The sequence below is a fragment of the Phyllostomus hastatus genome, unplaced genomic scaffold (assembly GCF_019186645.2).
Source record: "Phyllostomus hastatus isolate PE091 unplaced genomic scaffold, TTU_PhHast_1.1 phas_scaffold_46, whole genome shotgun sequence".
Taxonomy (NCBI): Eukaryota; Metazoa; Chordata; class Mammalia; order Chiroptera; family Phyllostomidae; genus Phyllostomus; species Phyllostomus hastatus.
Genome location: NW_025334032.1, coordinates 23,478,876 through 23,497,827, shown reverse-complemented (window position 1 = coordinate 23,497,827; position 18,952 = coordinate 23,478,876). Strand labels below are relative to the sequence as shown.

General features: G+C 33.9%; 1 protein-coding gene across 1 annotated transcript in view; it reads left to right on the top strand.

Annotated features, from left to right (window-relative positions):
* The window catches only part of ADAM32 (ADAM metallopeptidase domain 32), a 109,484-nt gene that overhangs the window by 49,668 nt on the left and 40,864 nt on the right, over positions 1 to 18,952 (top strand). Inside the window, exons 12-14 of the mRNA XM_045821800.1 lie at positions 5,465 to 5,601; positions 13,427 to 13,604; positions 18,128 to 18,220. Of these exons, the coding sequence (XP_045677756.1) occupies positions 5,465 to 5,601; positions 13,427 to 13,604; positions 18,128 to 18,220 (408 nt within the window). The remainder of the gene's footprint in view (positions 1 to 5,464; positions 5,602 to 13,426; positions 13,605 to 18,127; positions 18,221 to 18,952) is intronic.

The window sequence follows — 18,952 nt, the reverse complement described above, 5'->3', positions numbered from 1 at the left end:
TATCACATTGTGGTTTTAATTTGCATCTCTGCTAGCCAGCGATACTGAGCATTTTTTTCATGTGTCTCTGGACACTCTGTATGTCTGAAAATAGTGTGTATAAATGGCAAACATTTAGTTATTTTATTAATGAAGATACTTTTGCATTCCTACCACCTTTGATTGATAACTTGGCTAGGTATAAAATCCTAGTTCTCACATCTTTCTATCTTAGCATTTTGAAAATCAATGTATTGTGTTTTTCACAAGTCATTTTGAAGTGAAGGGACAACAAGGTGACTTTGGGGTGCTTATAAGGAAGGAGAGAAGTCAGTACAGTGTTTGGAGCAGTGAAGATTTAGGAATGAACCCTGGTTTGCATGTGCTGGAGGGCACACGATTGTGGAGTTAAAGTGCTAGAGGATTGATTCAGAAAGGAATTACGTGGTTAGGATGTAGTATGAACTTTATAGAGATGATGGATTGGTCATAGGTATTGATAAAGATCTGTTGGCAAGAATTAGGATGTGAACCATTGGAATGAGTGGCTGAAGCAGGGTAGAATAATTGGGGGAGATGGATTCATGGAATTATTTCACTCTTGAAGAGCTTTTATACTTACATTTTTTACAAAACTTTTCTCATTTAAAAGCTCTTATGCTTTTACCACAATTTAATATTTCTCTAAACAAGAATTGTTTTTATGTTTTAAACACAATTTAAATTATATCATAATGTGCCATTTGAATTTTTGGTTTCCACTTATAATTTTGAGATTTATTTATTTATTTAACGTGTGGAATCTAGTTAATTTTAAAAGACTTTATTTATTTTGATTCCACAGATAATTTTATTCCAAGTGCTATTAGGCCTAATGAACATACAAGGATGAATGTGCAATGTGATTGAATAAATGTAAATCAATGAAGCCTAGTAAAGCACATGGTAAGAGCATAATAAATGTTAGCTCTTGTTATCAACATTGTCATCCTTATCATTCTTATCATTATCTCTGTCATTAGTTAAGGACCCCTACACCTAGCAGGGGTTCAATGGCATGGATAAGTGGCATGCACATTTTTGTAATAGAAGGTGGAAAGTATACAGATTATATTGTTACAGATAAAAGTCTGTAGGAATCCAAGGAAAGAAGGAAAGGAAAATTTCAGACTGGAGATAAGCATTTAAGACATATAAATAATAGGGAAGCCCAATACCTCATATCCTCAGTATTGTGTAAGGCTTTATTTTTTAATAGAAATTTTAGCTTCACAGCAAAATTGAGAGGAAAGTACAGAGATTTTTCTATATCCTCCCTCACAATTCACATTCCACACAATAGTGGTATATTTGTCATAACTGATGAACCCATTGACACATTGCAATCACCCAAAGTCTATAGTTTACATTATGTTCATTCTTGGTGTTGTACATTCTATGAGTTTTGGCAAATGTATACTGACATACACTATAATTACAGCATCACTCAGAGTAGTCTCACTGTACTCAGAATACTTTGTGTATAATTTTTGATTCATGTGTGATATTTCTTTATAGAAATATACCTCACTGTATCCTTTATGCTTTTCATGAGCATTTGGTTGTTTCTGTTTTTGCCATTATGAACAGTATTTAATAAATATCTCTATACATACCTCTTCCAATCTCCATTTGATTTTTTTTTTAAAGTCCCCAAAACCAGAACCTCAGTTTTCAGATAGGCAATACTCCTGTTCATATAGAAGCCTTCATTTTTTTCACTGTTTTTATAGCTATTTTTTTCTAAGTTTCCTTTATTGTGATGAAAGCAAAAATGACATTTGGAACTTCTAGGAAGCTTCTTTAAAGGCATGTTACCCATTCTATGGTGGCCTTTCTCCAATTTGCTGTTTAAATGCCATATGAAGACAAGGTCATTACCTAGTCGGGATGGAGTAGGAAGGTGGATGGAGCTCAGATTCCCCAAAACCAAGAAGTTGCTTTTATGTGTGTGAAAAACTTCTTTCTACTCTGTCATTAATATTTTGAATTTTCTTTCTACATCAAATCCTAGCAATTCAGGACTATTTCTTGTAAACAGTATGGAACCAGATCAATTTTCTCTGTCCAATATAAAAGTATATGTATTTTAATTATTTCACTTTCAATCATGAACATTCTTACACTTACTGATATTTCTAGAATTGATGCTATCACCTTATTTTACATTTTTCTGTTTGTTTCTTTGCCTCCACTGCTTTGCCAACAGTCCAATATGACTAAAGGAAATTATAAATAATATACTTTATGAAAAAGGAAAGTGATCCCAAATGGGAGCTCTGAGAGTTAGAGGGAATGAAGAGTAATGTTTGAACATGGCCTACATGAATCAATAATAGTGTGTGTGGTAAGATTAAAATAGATACAAAAGTAAATAAAAACAAATGACAATAATGTGTCGTAGGTGGTTTTCTGCTAACATACTGCACATCTGTGCCTGGAAAGCATGTACCAATTCACAAGCCACATTTCTCAGACCTCCTTATATCTCAATGGAATATGAACAGGGGTAATGTTTGGCATTTCTCAGTTCGAGCAGCTAAAACTTGTGTGAGCCTTTCCACTGGTGAGCTTAATGGAAAAGACATAAATAAGGACAGGAGTACAATATGCAATTATGTCAGCATGAACATATGTTAAGGCTACCCACAACCAGGAACATCTTCACTGGGCTTTATGTGAATACATTAAAGCACAAAGAATTTAGAATCTTGTTTGTAGCCACATCCAACATAAAATCATAAAACAATGGAAAAGACAACCCACTGAATGGGGCACATATTTGCTGGTACATTGAATAAGGAGTTAATATCCAAAATTTATAAAAAACCTATAACACCTAACAACAACAACAAAAAAAAGACCAAACAGTCCAATTAAAAAATGGGCAAAGGAACTAAATAGATACTTCTTCAAAGAGGACATACAGGTGGCCAATAGACATGTGAATAGATGCTCAATGTAACTAATTATCAGAGAAATGCAAATTGAAACCACAAACCACAATGAAATATCATTTCACACCTGTCAGAATGGCTCTTATCAATAACCAACAAACAACAAGTGCTGGTGAGGATGTGGAGAAAAGGGGAATCCTTGTGTACTGTTGGGAATGCACATTGGTGTAGCCACTGTGGAAAGCAGTGTGGAGTTATCTCAAAAAATTAGAAATGCAACAGCCTCATGACCCAGCGATTCTACTTTTGGAAATTTATTTAAAGAGCCTTAAAATGCTAATTTGAAAGAATATACGCACCCCTATGTTCATTGCAGTGTTATTTAAAATCACCAAGATTTGGAAGCAGCCCATGTTCATCAGTAGAAGAGTGAATAAAGCAGCTATGGTACATTTATACAATGGAATACTACCTGGCTGTAAAAAAGAAGAAAACTTTACTCTTTGTGTCAGCAAAGGTAAATGGGTGGACTTGGAGAATGTTATGCCAAGTGAAATAAGCCAGTCAGAGAAAGACAGACACCATTGGATTTCACTCATATGTGGTATCTAATGAACAAATCTAACTAACAAGGAAAATAGAGATTGAGTCATAGGTAGAGAGCTGGCTGACAGCTCTGATGGGGGGAAGGTGGGTGGAGGGATTGAGCAAAAAGGAAAAGAAAACGAAGAAGAACTCATGGACATGGACAACAGTGTGGTGATTGCTGTGGGTGGGGTGGGTGTACATGGGAGAGGGAATAGGGGGGATAAATGTGATGAAAAAATAAAAAAAGCAAAAATAATATATGGGTTGGAGGAGTGTAAATGGAGGTGTTTTGTAACAACAACAAAAAATAAATGTATTTCTCTATACTGGCAACAAACAGAAATTGAAACTTTAAAAGTAGCATAAAAATCAAGAAATTTAGGAATAAAAAACTACCAAAAGATGTATACGACCTCTACAGGAAAAATAAAGCATTATTAGAGACAGTGCCTAAGGTCCTGGACTGGCAGACAATGCTACAACAATACTGATACCCCTAGTTGATTTACAAGGTAAATGCAGTCCCCAGTAAAAATCCTAGCAGCTCTGTGTGTGTGTAAAATTGACAGGCAAAATCTACAATTTTTATGGTAATGCAAAGAGTTAAGAATAAGGTCATCTTGATGAGTAACATAGCAGAGGGTCATACTGTAGCTGATAGTAAGATATATTTATCATAAAGTGTCAGTGATTAAGACAAGGTGACAAAGGGACCAGTGGAACAGAATAGAGAGTTTCAAAATACTAAAATGATAGGCATGTACTTAAGTTTTTACAAAGATGATTGTAGTGTACTTGCTAGTGGATGATCTTTTTATTGAGCTAAAATTGGTATAAAACATTATGTAAGTTTTTAAATGTACAACATAGTTTCACATCAGTATACACTGCAAAGTGATCAACACCAAAAATCTGATTATAGTGGATGGTTTTTTTGATAAATGTAACTTCACTGTTGTTCATAAGATACAATCTGTAGATTGTAGATCTGTATGTAAAATTAAACAACAAAGCCCTGGAAGGTAAAAAGGGAACATACCATAGCTTCATGACTATGGGTATAGGGAGATATAAGGTGGACACAAAAAACACTAATTACAAAGGGAATGGATGAATTGGGCCACATCAAATTAGAGAAATTTAGTTCATGAAATGACACTGAGAGATTGGAAAGACAAGACACAGAGCAGGGAAAGTATTTGCAATGCATGACTAACAAGGATTCATATATAGAATATATAAAATGCTTCCACAAGTCAATAAAAAGGCTGATGCAATAGGAAATGGACTAGATACTTGAATAGATACTTCATTAAAAAGAATAGCTAAATTGTCAAAAAATATATGAAATGCATATCACCTTATACCCACCAGAAGTAATAATATAAAAAAGACAGCTCTAAGTGTTCCATTCTCCTTTGCAAGGTCGTTATCTGTACACTTGCTGTATATTTGAGAAGCCTAATCCAGGAATGTGGTTTCTCTTGATACCACTTACTGTGCCATTGAGAAATACTAGCAGGAAGCAGATAGCACACTTAAACTCAGTGTTTTGTTGTGGGGTCACTTTGTGAGGTGGGAGGCGGAATATCATGGAGACTACTCTCAGTGTATATGAGAGCTGTTGTAAGAGCTTAGGTAGACTGAAGATCATGGTTCATATAGCCAAAATGTTAATGTAAAACCTAATGTAAAAGCAGTCCTTTTATATATTTATGGTAGCTTCATACTATGTTAGTTATTCAAACATTAAATCGCAGCAAAGCTTGGCATAGAATCAATATGCTTATGTCTCAATAAAATTTCATAGAAGAACTTTAGCTTGTCACCTGTCCAAGGAGCTGTATTTACCTATTCTTAAGTATTTGATAGAACAATAAGAATGTTCAGAATTACAAAAATATTATTTTAACACCCTTCAGTTAATTGTTTCATTTGAATTTTCTTTGTTGTTAATGTAGTATTCCGGGGAGATAACTTTGGAGGCATTTTCTGTGATTGTCACCCAGATGCTGGGACTCAGTCTGGGGATATCATATGATAACCCAAAGAAATGTCCATGTTCAGGAGCCATCTGTATAATGAATCCAGAAGCTATGTAAGTTTTTAAATAATAAGATTTATTTATTACATTTATTTTGGTTTAATATTTGAAGGCCAAATACAGTATTTACTTATAGGACAAATTAGCTAAAAATGGACCAAGTACTATAAAATATAAGCATGAAATTTGCAGTGTAAGAAGAGTCCAGGATAACAAACCCAATCTGTAAGATAATTAGCAAAGGAATTCTCTGCAGGCTGTGTGTTTCATGAAAACACTTAATAAGGATCTTAAAAATATGTCAGCAGGCTAAACAAGTGGATTTTATTTTTAGACAAAATTTTTGGCTTTGCTTTTAGAGTAGTTTAATGTTGTGGAAAAACTTAGAATAAGTCCTAGTTGGAAGTTCATATGAAATATATGATATTTGTGTGACTTTGGACAAATTACCTTGTTTAGAGTTATTTTCCTCACCTTTAAAATGGAAATGATTATGCCTATTCTCTTAATTCACAGAATGATGCAAGAATAAAACAAGAAAAATAAATGTGAAAGTGTTTTCTAAATTATAAAATCCTATAAGTAAGGATGGATTCATTAGAGTGATTCTAAATTTGCCAGTGTTCCCCAAATAGTTTATCAAAGACTAGAGTGGGTCACTAGCATTGCACAGTTTTTTATTTTTAATTTGTGAAAGGGCCTATGCTAAGTAGGACGAACTCATAACTGAAGAACAATCAAAAGTCAAATGTGAAAATAAGGCATTAGTTTTTGAAAACATGCTCTTTTCATAATTCCTTCTAAGCATCACTTGAAGGTTAATTCTTGTATTCTAAAAATAGCTCAGACTCAAACATATTTATTTATATATACACACATTTTATATCACAAATAAGTTCTAATTGGATTAATATGTAAAAAACTTTATACATATTCTATAATTGAAATCATATGAAATTTTTCTTTCTCTGACTGACTTACTTCATTAGCATAATACCCTATAGGTCTATCTATGCTCTTGCAAATTGTAAGATTTCATTCTTTTTTATAACCAAGTAATATTCCATTCCATATGTATATACCTCTACTTTTTATCCACTTTTCTATTGATGGGTACTTTCATATCTTGGCTATTGTAAATGGTGCTGCAGTGAACATAGGGCTGCATATGTTCTTTCAAATTAGTGTTTTAGATTACTTTAGAAATATACCCATAAGTGGAATCACTGGGTCATGGCAATTCCACTTTTAATTTTTTGAGGACCACCCATAATGTTTTTCATAGTGGCTACACCAATCTGCATTTCTGCATGTAGTGCACGAGGGTTCCTTTTTTGCCACAACCTTGCCAGCACTTGTTTGTTGGTTTATTGATGGCAGCCATTCTGACAGGTGTGAGATGATATCTCATTGTGGTTATAATGTGCATTTCCCTGACTATTAGTGATGTTGAGCATCTTTTCATATGTCTATTGACCATCTGTATGTCCTGTTTGAAGAAATGTCTCTTCAGGTCCTCTGTCTAATTTTAATTGAAATATTATTTTTTGTTTTGGTGTTGAGTAGTATGAGTTCTTTAAAAATTTTAGATATTAACTTTTTATCAGATATATCATTGGTGAATATGTTCTTCCATTCAGTAGGTTGTATTTTCATTATGTTGATGTTTTCCTTTGTTCAAAAACTTTTTAGTTTGATTAGTCCCATATGTTTTTCTTTTATTTTCCTTGCTCAAGGTAAATATCAGAAAAAAATATTGCTAAGAGAAATCTTAGGGATATTACTGCCTATGTTTTTCTCTAGAACTTTTATGGTTTTGAGCCTTACATTTAAGTCTTTAGTCCATTTGAGTTTATTCTTGTATATAGTGTAAGAAGGTGACCTAATTATGTTTTTCTCAGATATCTGTCTAATTTTCGCAACACCATTTATTGAAGATACTGATTGTACCCTTTTGTCAAATATTAATTGACCTTATAGGTGCCAGTTTATTTCTGGACTCTCTATTCTGTTCCATTGATCTATATGTTTATTTTTATGTTAGTACCATGCTGTTTTGATTACTATAGCCTTATAGTGTAGTTATCAGGTAGCATAATATATCCAACTTCGTAATTCTTTCTCAAGATTGCTCAGTCTATTCCATGTCATTTTAAGTTTTATATTAATTTTTGGATTATTTGTTTTAGTTTTGTGAAAAATACCATTGGTATTTTTATTGGAATAGTATTGAATTTATACATTGCTTTTGGTAGTATGGATATTTTAATGATGTTAATAAATTCTATCCATGAACATGGTATATGCTTCCATTTATTTATATTTTCTTCACCTTTTTTGTCAGTATTTCATAATTTTCTGAGTACAAGTCTTTTACTTCCTTGCTTAAATTTATTCCTAAGTATTTTATTTTTAATGCAATTATAAATGGGATTTTTTTAGCTTCCCTTTCTGATAGTTCATTATTGGTGTAGAAAAATGCAACCAAATTCTGAATATTTATTTTGTATTCTGCCACTTTACTGAATTCATTTATCACTTCTAGTAGAATAATATTTTGGTGGCATATCTAGGGTTCTCCAAATGTAGTATCATGCCATCTGTAGTTTTACTTCATTCTTTCCAATTTAGATGCCTTTTATTTTTTCTTGTCTGATCTCTGTAGCTAGAACTTCCAGTATTATGTTGAATAAGAGTGGTGAAAATGCATATCCCTGTCTTGTTCCTGATCTTAGGGAAACAATTTTAGTTTTTTCCTGTTGAGTATGATGTTGGCTGTGGGTTTGATATATTGAGATATATGGCCTTTATCATGTTGAGATATGTTCTTTTTATTTCCCCTTTGCCGAGAGTCATTTTTAGTCATAAATGGGTGCTAGATATTGTCAAATGCTTTCCCCACATCTATTCATATTATCATATGATTTTTATCCTTTATTTTGTTTATCTAATAGTGTGTCACATTAATTGATTTGTGGATATTGTACCAACCTTGCATCACCAAAATAAATCCCACTGGTCATGGTGTGTGATCTTTTTATACTATTGCTGAAGTCAGTTTGCTAGTATTTGGTTGTAGATTTTTGCACTTATGTTCATCAGCAATATTGGCCTTTAATTTTCTTTTTTGTAGTGTCTTTATCTGGTTTTGTTATAACAACCCATATGATCCATAAATCCCTCTTCTGCGTATATAGTCTGAGTATATATAGTATATATCCTCTACTATGACTGTATTATTGTCAACCTCTCACTTTATGTCCATCAGTTTTCTTTATATATTTAGGTGCTCCTATGTTTGGTGTATAAATGTTTGTAAGGGTTATATCCTCTTATCATTATGTCCTTCTTAGTCTCTTACTATAGCCTTTGTTTTAAAGACTTATTATATATATATATCCCAGTTTTTTCATGTCCATTGCATGAAATCTCTTTTTTCATCCTTTCAGTCTGTGTGTACCTTTTGTTCTGAGGTGGGTCTCTTGTAGACAGCATGTATATAGGTCTTGTTTTCTTATCTATTAAGCCATTCTATGTCTTCTGCATTTTTTATTGAAATATTTTATTGGGGTGACACTGGTTAATAAAATTATATAGGTTTCAGGTATACAATTCTATAACACATCATCTGTATAGTGTATTGTGTGTTTACCACCCCAAGTCCAGTTTCCTTCCATCACCATTTATCCTATTTTTTTTGATTGGAGCATTTAATTCACTTTCATTTATTATTATTATTAATAGTTCATTTTATTGTATTTTTCTGTTATCATTTACCCCCATACCCTCCTCTCCCTCCACCTACCCCCTTCCCCCTGCAATCACCACACTGTTGTCCATGCCCATGGGTCCTTTTCCTTTTTGCTTGACCCCTGCACTCCTCAACCCCACCCCCTGGAGCTGTCAGCCTGCTCTCTATCTATGAGTCTGTCTCTGTTTTGCCTGTTGGTTCAGTTTGTTCATTAGATTCTACATATGAATGAAGTCATATGGTACCCATCTTTCTATAACTGGCTTATTTCACTTAGTTCATTTACATTTAAAATGATTATTGATAGGTATCTATTTATTGCCATTTTATTCTTTTTTTGGTGAATTTTTTATTTTTATTTTAATTGTTTTTCAAGTACAGTTTTCTGCCCTTTATCCCCATCCCAACTCACCCCCCCAGCCCTCCCCTCCTCTCTCCCATCTCCACCCCCCCTTGTTATTGTCCATGTGCCATTTTATTCTTTAACTCCTCCTTTCTTTTTCTTAAAGAAGTTCCTTTAACATTTCTTGTAATACTGGTTTGGTGGTAATAAACTTCTTTAGCTTTTTCTTGTCTGGAAAGCTTCTTCTCCAATTTTAAATGATAGCCTTGCTGAGTAGAGTAGTCTTGGTTGTAGGTGCTTCCTTTTTATTCCTTGGACTATTTCACACCATTTCTCTGGCCTGAATGTTTCTGATGAGAAATAAGCCAACAATATTATGGGAGCTCCCGTGTAGGTAGCTAGCTGTCTTTCTTTTCACTGATTTTAGGATTCTCTATTTGTCTTTAATTTTTGCTGTTTTATTTATGGTGTATCTCGGAGTGGGCCTCTGGTTTCATCTTGTTTGGGACTCTCTTTGCTTCCTGGACTTGTGTATCTTTTTTCACTACAAGGTTAGAGAAGTTTTCAGTCATTATTTTTTCAAATATGTTCTCAATTCTTGCTCTCTTTTTCTTCTGGTTTGAGGGGATACCATTTTGGTATATGGAATACATTGAGGAGAACATGGGCTTTGGAGTTTTTCACTTGTTTGTTAGTCTTTTCTAAACCTTAGTTTATTCATCTGAAAAATAAGCACCATGATAGCTATATTGCACAGTTGTAAAGATGCAAGTAATCAAGATATGTAAGTTATTTACCATTGTGCTCATATCTCTTATTATTTGAGGAATAGGGAAGACCTCAGAAAGTATTCAAATGGTTGTATAGGAATACAGCAGAACAGTGAGAACATGGAATTTGGGGGTAGATGGTGTGTAGAAGAAAGACTCTGAAAGGAAAATCAAAGAGTATAAAAGATAAACTTTTCTTTATTTCAAAATACTGTTAAGTGCTAAGTCCAGCCTCAGAAAATGATAGAACTACTCTTTTCTATTATTTTCTTTTGCCAATTAATTTCTGTGTTTTTTGACCTCAGAATTTAGGCTAGTTATATGACAGTTTCAATAAATATTTATAAAATAATTTGGGAAAAATCTAACATGGTATTAGAATTCAGAATGCAAAATTTCAACCAAATAAATGAAAAAGAAAGCCTCCAGATAACTGATTACAGATAAGCTTTGGGAATATATGTTCTTAAGAACTGCTATATGTGCTTAGAACTGCTAAGAACTGCTATATGTGCTTAGAACTGCTAAGAACTGCATTTTGCTGCTATTGTGGGCAGCAAAATGGTGAATAATTATGGATTATATATATATATGTGTATACGCTTATAAATTATATATAGTTGACTATAAATAGTTCCCAGAGTGAAAATATCATATTGACTTTTATTTATTAATTTTTCTAAAAAGATTTTATATATTTATTTCTAGACAGAAGGGGAAGGAGGGAGAAAGAGAGGGATAGAAACATCAATGTGTGGTTGCCTCTCTTGTGCCCCCTACTGGGGATGTGGCCCACAACCCAGGCATGTGCCCTGACTGGGAATTGAACCTATGACCCTTTGGTTACCTGGCCAGTGCTCAGTCCACTGAGCCAGATTAGCCAGGGCCATATAGATTTTTAATTATAAATTTTCTTCACCTTTTGATGTTAGTGGTCAGATCATCAAAATATATGCTTTAGAGTAAAATATCTATTAATATTTAATAACAAATATTTTATTGAATTATGTAATATTCAAAGATGAATTTTTGGGTAAAAAGTACCTGAATTTAAAGTCTTTAACTGTGTGTGTTTGACCCTATTAATTTATAAACTGTCTGAGTTTGCTGAGGATTTTAGCTTCTCTGTACACTGGTTTAATTTCTATAAAATGTTCTAAGGATAGTATAGTTTGCTTAACAAGTGTTTGTTAATAGATAATTCTGTGTTCGCCAAGAACTGTGCAGATAGTGTGATGTTAACAATACAGATGGCAAAATTATTACCTTTGTCATCTGCAGTTAAGTTTAATGAATTACCATAGCTATCATTATATATGTAGTACAAACCTATGAATAAACATTGGAAAACATTGGAATACTGAACGCATTCAGACTTTCAAAGAGCTTGATTCTTAATTTTGTGGTGATCAGGGCAAAGATGAAGGAAGTAGAAGAAAATTTGGAGAGTTGATGATACTCATATGGGAATTTACATAAAAGGATATAGAATTTTCCCCACTCCATTATTTCAGTTTTATTTCACCTCAGCAGAGGTATCATGCACATATATGCCCACTTTCTCTCTGTGGAAGAATTGGCATAAATCCCACCCCAAAACTCAGAAAAACTTAAAGGTAGATTTAGTTTGTAATGCTCATAAAAACAAAATTGATCTCTTCTAATTTTTTTCTTTGTAGGAGTCCTCTTAACAAATTTTTAAAATAAACAAAACAGTATTGTTAACTATGGGCATTATATTGTACAGAAGACCTCTTGAGTTTATTCATCTTGTGTAACAAACTTTACTCCTGTCGAACAATTCCTTATGCTTTCCTTCTCCTAGCCCTGGGCGATCACCACTCTACTCTCGGCATCTATGAGTTTAACTGTTTGAGATACTTCATATCAGTGAGATTGTGCAGTAGTTATGCTTCTGTTCTGGTTTATTTTATTTAGCATAATGTCCTCAGGCTTCATCCATGTTGTTGCATATGTCAGATTTCGTTTTTTTTTCAGACTGAATATATCCCATTGCATGGGATGTTACATGCTGTAACTGTATATGCCACAGTTTCTTTATCCATTCATCTGTCAGTTGGTATTTAGGTTGCTTCCATATATTTGCCTATCGTGGATAAGGCTGCAATGAATATGGGACTGCAGATATCTCTTTGAGATCCTGATTTCAAATAAAAACCACAGTGAGATATTGCCTCAGACCTGTTAGAATGTGTTAGAATCTGGGGTGGCAATATCAGTATCAGACACAAAATGGATTTTGAAAAGGCTATAACAAGAGACAAAGAAGGACATAATGATAAGGGGGTCAATCCAGCAAGAGGATATATAACCTTTGTAAACATACATGCATCCAACACAGGAGCACCTAAGTTTATAAACAAAATTGATGGATGTAAAGTGAGAGGTTGACAGTAATACAATCATAGTAGGGGATTTTAATGTATATACCCAGTCTATGTACTCAGAAGTGAGATTTCTAGATTATATGTGTTGTTATATTTTCAATTTTTTGGAAAACCTCTCTATTGTCTTCCATAGCAGCTGTACCAACTTACATTCCCATCAACAGTATACCAGGCTTTCAATTTCTTCACATCCTTGCCAGAACTTAGCTTTCTTTAAAAAAAATTAGCCATTCTCACAGGTGTGAGGTTATATCTCATTGTAGTTTTGATTCCGTTTCCCTGATGTTTAGTGATTTTGTGCGCATTTTCATACACTGGTTAGCCATTTATATGTTGTCTCTGAAAAATGTCTATTCAAGACCTTTATGCTCTTTCTAATTGGTTGTTTGTTTTTGCTATTGAGTTGTGCTTAATTTTGTTTCAATAAGGACATGTATTCCAGTGAATAAATCACATGACCTCCCCAAGAATGATTTTAGCTTCTAAGCTTTCATTGTGAGCATTTATTATTTTTTATTAGATTTAACATTTTGAAATTAATTAATATAATATAGAGTTGTGCTTTCAAGAATGTAGTGCCAACAACATTATACGGACTCACCTTTAGGCAATCCAGTGGTGTGAAGACCTTTAGCAGTTGCAGTTTGAGTGACTTTAAACATTTCATTTCAAATATGGGTACCAAGTGTCTTCAGAATAAACCACAAATGCAAGTGGGTCCAGCATCAATCTGTGGCAACGGCAGAGTGGAGGCCCCTGAGGCCTGCGACTGTGGGACTGAGGAGGTAAGTCTGGTAACTGGGAACACTGGCTAATAAAGTGACTGTTTTAGTTAACCTCCTTGTCATCAATGTTATGTATCTCAAATATGACTGACAGCATATAGAATATGGCAATAAGTGAAATCAAGGTGGAAGTATAGACAAGAATATACTGTGTAAATTTTATAGGTTGAGGAGTTTTGAACAAATGCACTCCAAAAAATTATTGCTGATGGGAAAAATGGGGGCCTAGAATGAGGTTTTGGGTTCCAGACAAACTACATAAGATCTTTTCGAACCTGTGATTAACCGTTGGGCATTTTATAAATATCTTATTGAAGCTTAATGTGACAGTGGACTATCAGATACCCTTTAGGATCTTAGTTCATGATGGAACTTGTAATATGGTGATGGAGGACTGTGTTATTATTACAATCTGAACATTAGGTTATGTTTATGGGGAAGTTCTGAAAATGTGAATGCTAAATGTCCAGGATATAATGATTCTAGACAATGAAGTATTTGCAGCAATCCAACTGATACCATAAATTTCTGTGATTACAAAATGAATAGATGGAAATGATATTAAGGTTTGATACATGTATGGGTTTGAATGTACTTGTGCCTACATTATGTCATTTTAATTATTATGCTTTTCTCTGTATTATGTTTTACCATTTGGTAGAATAAGCCTTCCCTCTTCACTCTTCTGTATTTTAAAATCACTGTTACTGGGGCATAATCCAAATACAATAACACAGACTCTTTTTAAATACAAAGATTGATGAGTTTTGACTAATGTTTATGAGCGTTGGTACAACTAAAATACAGGTTGTTTTCTTTGTACCCAAAAGCTTACTGATGCCCTCCTTGCAGTCGTTTACTCCTCGTCTCCAGGTACCTCCTGAGCATGTCGGTGTTGCCTCATCAAGAAGGTCACGTGAAAGAAATGTTATAACACACATTCTTTGTATCTGGCTTCTTCCTTTCAATACAGTGTTTTGAGATTCACCCACATTGTTTTATGTTGTAATAGTTTCTTCTTTTTTTGAGTAATATTTTATTGTTTTGATGTAATGCAATCTGTTTTTCCGTCCACCCGGTAATGTACATTTGAGTTGTTAACAGTATTGGGCTATTATTCTGAATTCCTAAAAGAGTGGCTGAGTCATATGATAAGTGTATGTTTATGAGAAACTGTCTTTCAAACTATCTTCCAAAGTGGTTGCATCGTTTTACATGCCTGTCAACAATGTGTGGAACTTTGATTGCCTCCAAATGCTCACCGGAAACTGTACTGCAGCCTTTCCGTTTTAGCCGCTCCAGTGGCTTTGATTTGTGTTTCCTTGATGACCCTAATGGTGTTGAGGGTCAAGTTCTCATGTCATTATTAGCCATTCCTTGTTTGAATAATCTGCTCAAATATCTTGCCAGTTTTAAAAATTAAGTTGTTTATTTTTACTATTGACTTATAGGCTAGATACCATTTCTTTGTCAGACATGTATGGTACACATATTTCTTTCCAGTCTTTGGGTTACTCTTTTAGTTTCTTAAAGTCTCTGTATAGCAGGCATTCTTTGTTTTCATAAGGTCCAATTAATCATTTTTCTGGTATTGTCACAGTTTTTCTGTCCTGATAAATCTTTACTTACCCAAGGTGATGAATATTTTCTTCTATGTTTTCTGCCAGAAGTTATACAATTAAAACTTTTAAATTTAGTCTGTCTTCCATTTGAGTTTGTTTTGTGTTTGTTGAGAGATTTGGCTTGACATTCATTATCCTCCCTAAGAATATGACTTTTTTCTAGCAGTATTTATTAAAATGACTATCTTTTCACCATTATTTTACCTTAACATCCTTATGAAAATAAATTACCACACTTGTATGTCTATCCCTGGATATTTTTCTTTTGATTTATGTCTGTTCTTATGCCAATTCTGTGCTTTATTAATTAATATACTTTTATAGTAAGCCTTGAAACGAGTTATTTTTTTGTGTTTTCCAAGATGGTTTTACTCTTCTAGGACCCTTGGATTTCCATATAAATTAGAGAATCTGCACATGAATGTAGCGACTTTGATTGAAATTGTATTGTGTCCATACCAATATTGAGTCTGCCAGTCTGTACACATGGTACTAAATTTAGGTCTTCTTCTTTTTTTAAACTTATTATTGGAGTACATGGATCAACAAAATTATATGTTTCAAATGTACAGTTCTATAATATGTCATCTGTATATTGTATTGTTTTCAGCACCCAGAGCCTAGTCACCTTCCATCCCCATTTACCCACCTTTTGCCCTCCGCCACCTTCCCCCACTCCCCTTTCCCTCTGGTAATCGCCATACTGTTTTCTGTGCCTGTGTTTTTTGTTTGTTTGTTTGTTTTTCTTAATCCTTTTGCCTTTTTCACCCATCTCCCTGCCCCTCTGAGAGCTGTCAGTCTGTCCTCTGTGTCTGAGTCTGGTCACCCTCCATCCATAATGATCTCTTTGTCTGTCCTTTTGGAATACCATCCATTCATTATTTCAGTTTATAGGAAGTTTTGAAATTGGGTATTGTCACTCCCTCCGTTTTCCTCTTCCTCTTCCTTTTTCTCCTTTTTCTTCATGTGTGTTATATTGACTATTGCAGGTCTTTTGCCTTTTTAGATGAACTTGAGAGTCAGTTTGTCAGCTTGCTGGAGTTTTTATTGGAATTACATCAGTTCTCTAGATCAGGTTGGGAAGAACTGACAACCTAATAATACTGAGTTTTTCTGTCCAGGAACATGGAATAGCTCTCTATTTATTTATACCTTCTTTTATTTCTTTCATGAGAGTGATGTAGTTTTTCTCATATAGATCTTGCAAAATTTTGTTAGAATTATTCCCCCAAATTTCATTGTTTTTGGTAGTAATGCAAGTGGAATTGTTTTTTTTATGTTGAATTCCCACTTTTTCTATTGTTGCTATATAGGAAAATAGTTGAATTTTGCATACTAACTTGGTATCTAGAAATCTTGATATAATTACTTACTAGCTACAGGAATTTTTTTGTTGTTGCTGTAATTGTTTGACTAATTATTTGTAAGTTTCTTTACATAGACAACCATGTAATCTATGGACAAAACAGTTTTACTTCTATCTAACATGTATTTTTTAAAGTTTTATTTTCTTGTATAATTGCATTAAGATTTTGACAGCGGTGGTGAGAGGGAGCATCTTTGTCTTGTTCCCTATCGCAAGGGGAAAGTGTATCTCCCTGTAAGTGTGATGTCAGCTGTAGACTTTGTTTTAGTTGGTTGTTATCAGATTGAGAAAGATTCCCTTTATTCCCATGTTGCCAACATTTTGCATTAGTGAGACTTGGATTTTGTTAGATTCTTATTCTATTCAATATAGCAGTTGTTATGATCATATGATTTTTTTCTTCAGCCTGTCAATATGATGGATTATACTAATTTATCTTCGATTGATGAACCAGTCTTGCATACTTGTGATAAATCCCACTTGGTTGCAGTGAATATTTTTTATACATTGTTTGATTTGATTTTCTAAATTTTTATTGAATATTTTTGCATCCATGTTTATGAGAAATATTGTTATGTTCTTTTCTTTTGTAATGTCTTGACTAGGTTTGGTATTAGGATAATACTGACCTCAAACTACACTTCAGTGCTTGGAATGCAGTGTGTCTGTGATTCTATGGGATGAAGGTAGTAGGAGCTTTAAGTTTAGTGCTTCTCTGGGTTTTGTCCTAAGTGCTTTTCCTCTTGGCTGATTTTAATTTGTATCCTTTTCATGCAATAGACCACAACTGTTGCGTATACCAGCTTTTAGTGGGAGCTGTGAGTTCTTCTGGTAAATTATCAAACTCCACTGAACTGATCATTGGTGTAAAAGTGAGGGAAACTTTAGGGACTGTTGTCTTTAACTTTGCAGTGGGCTTAAACTTTACATACCCCCTCCTCCCAGATTTATTGCGGTATACTGGACAAACAGCAATGGTATATATGTTTAAGATGTACAGGGTGGTGTTTTGCTATATGCATTCATTGTGAAATGATTGCTACAATCTAACATGTTCATCACTTCACAGTTATTTCTTTTTGTGTATAGTGAGAATACTTCTTCTGTCCTCTTATGAAATTTCAAGTATGTAATCCATTATAGTTAACTGGAGGCATCATGCTGTACATTAGTTTCTCAGAAATCATTCATTTTATAAGTGAAAGTTTGTATTTTTAAAATCAATTTCTTCCCTTTTCTCCCATCCTTCAGGCACTGGTAACCAACAGTCTCTCTGTTACAGTTATCCAGTTTCTGGAAAAAGTTGTTGCATGTGTTTTGCCCAGTATTCTAGTTGATTAGAGTTAGTGGGGTTCCAGTTACTCTGTTTTGACCTGAAGTACCTTAGTATTTTGATTGTTTAGAGAAGCAAAAATCTATAAATGCTGAAAGCATTCATATTCTTTCCCCAAACTCAAAAGCACAGTAAATATAGCTCTTACCAAAGTTTTTATTATGTTCTAACATATCTTTATTTGCATTCCACTCATGCGTAGCAATGCGGACCCGCCAGCTGTTGCGATCCCCAGACCTGTGTGCTGAAACAAGGATCAGAATGTGATAGAGGGTCCTGCTGCCAAAACTGTAAAGTAAGACTTGAATTTATTACCACCACCCAAGTACATACCGGATCATGTCTGAGATTCTCCACAGCACTTAGACCTATAGCTGCAAGTCAAACAAGTGACCTTTCAAATAAAAAAAAGACACTAGATTCCAAATCAGGTTTCTAATTTTGTGAACTTCAGTCGGATGTTGAGGCCTTCTTCTAATGCCATTATTCTCCCTGACCCAATGCTGTTGTTTTCAAGCCTTGATTGAGAGCTATTACAGAATTCTCCAATGTAGAAAATCTCCGTTAAAAGGGATTATTTTCATTCACTTTTTCCAACATTTACAGTTTACAAATAAAAATGTTCCTGGTGGTGATAGGTGTTTGCAGGTTTATTGGAAGACAGAGCAGTTTCCCATAAATGTATAAATGATGAAACTAACTAGAACTAACAGTTCCAAATGTTATATAGCACACAATTTAAACTATAAACTTAGTATTCAAAGGTAATTTGTCTTAAAGGTCAAATTTTAGATTATATGAAAAAGCTGTTGACTCCTGTCCCCTGTTTTCCTTTTCAGTTTTTTAAATATGTTTGTAACAAATTCATTGTATGAGAATCTCTCTGTTGAACTACCTCCCACGGGTTCTCTGTCCTTGACTGTCCTTCACTAACACAGTTTTATGTTCTTTTTCTCTAGAATCTTACCATGTGGTTACATCCTTATCGCTGATCTTCTTAGTGTCGTCTGGAAACCATCGATTAAGG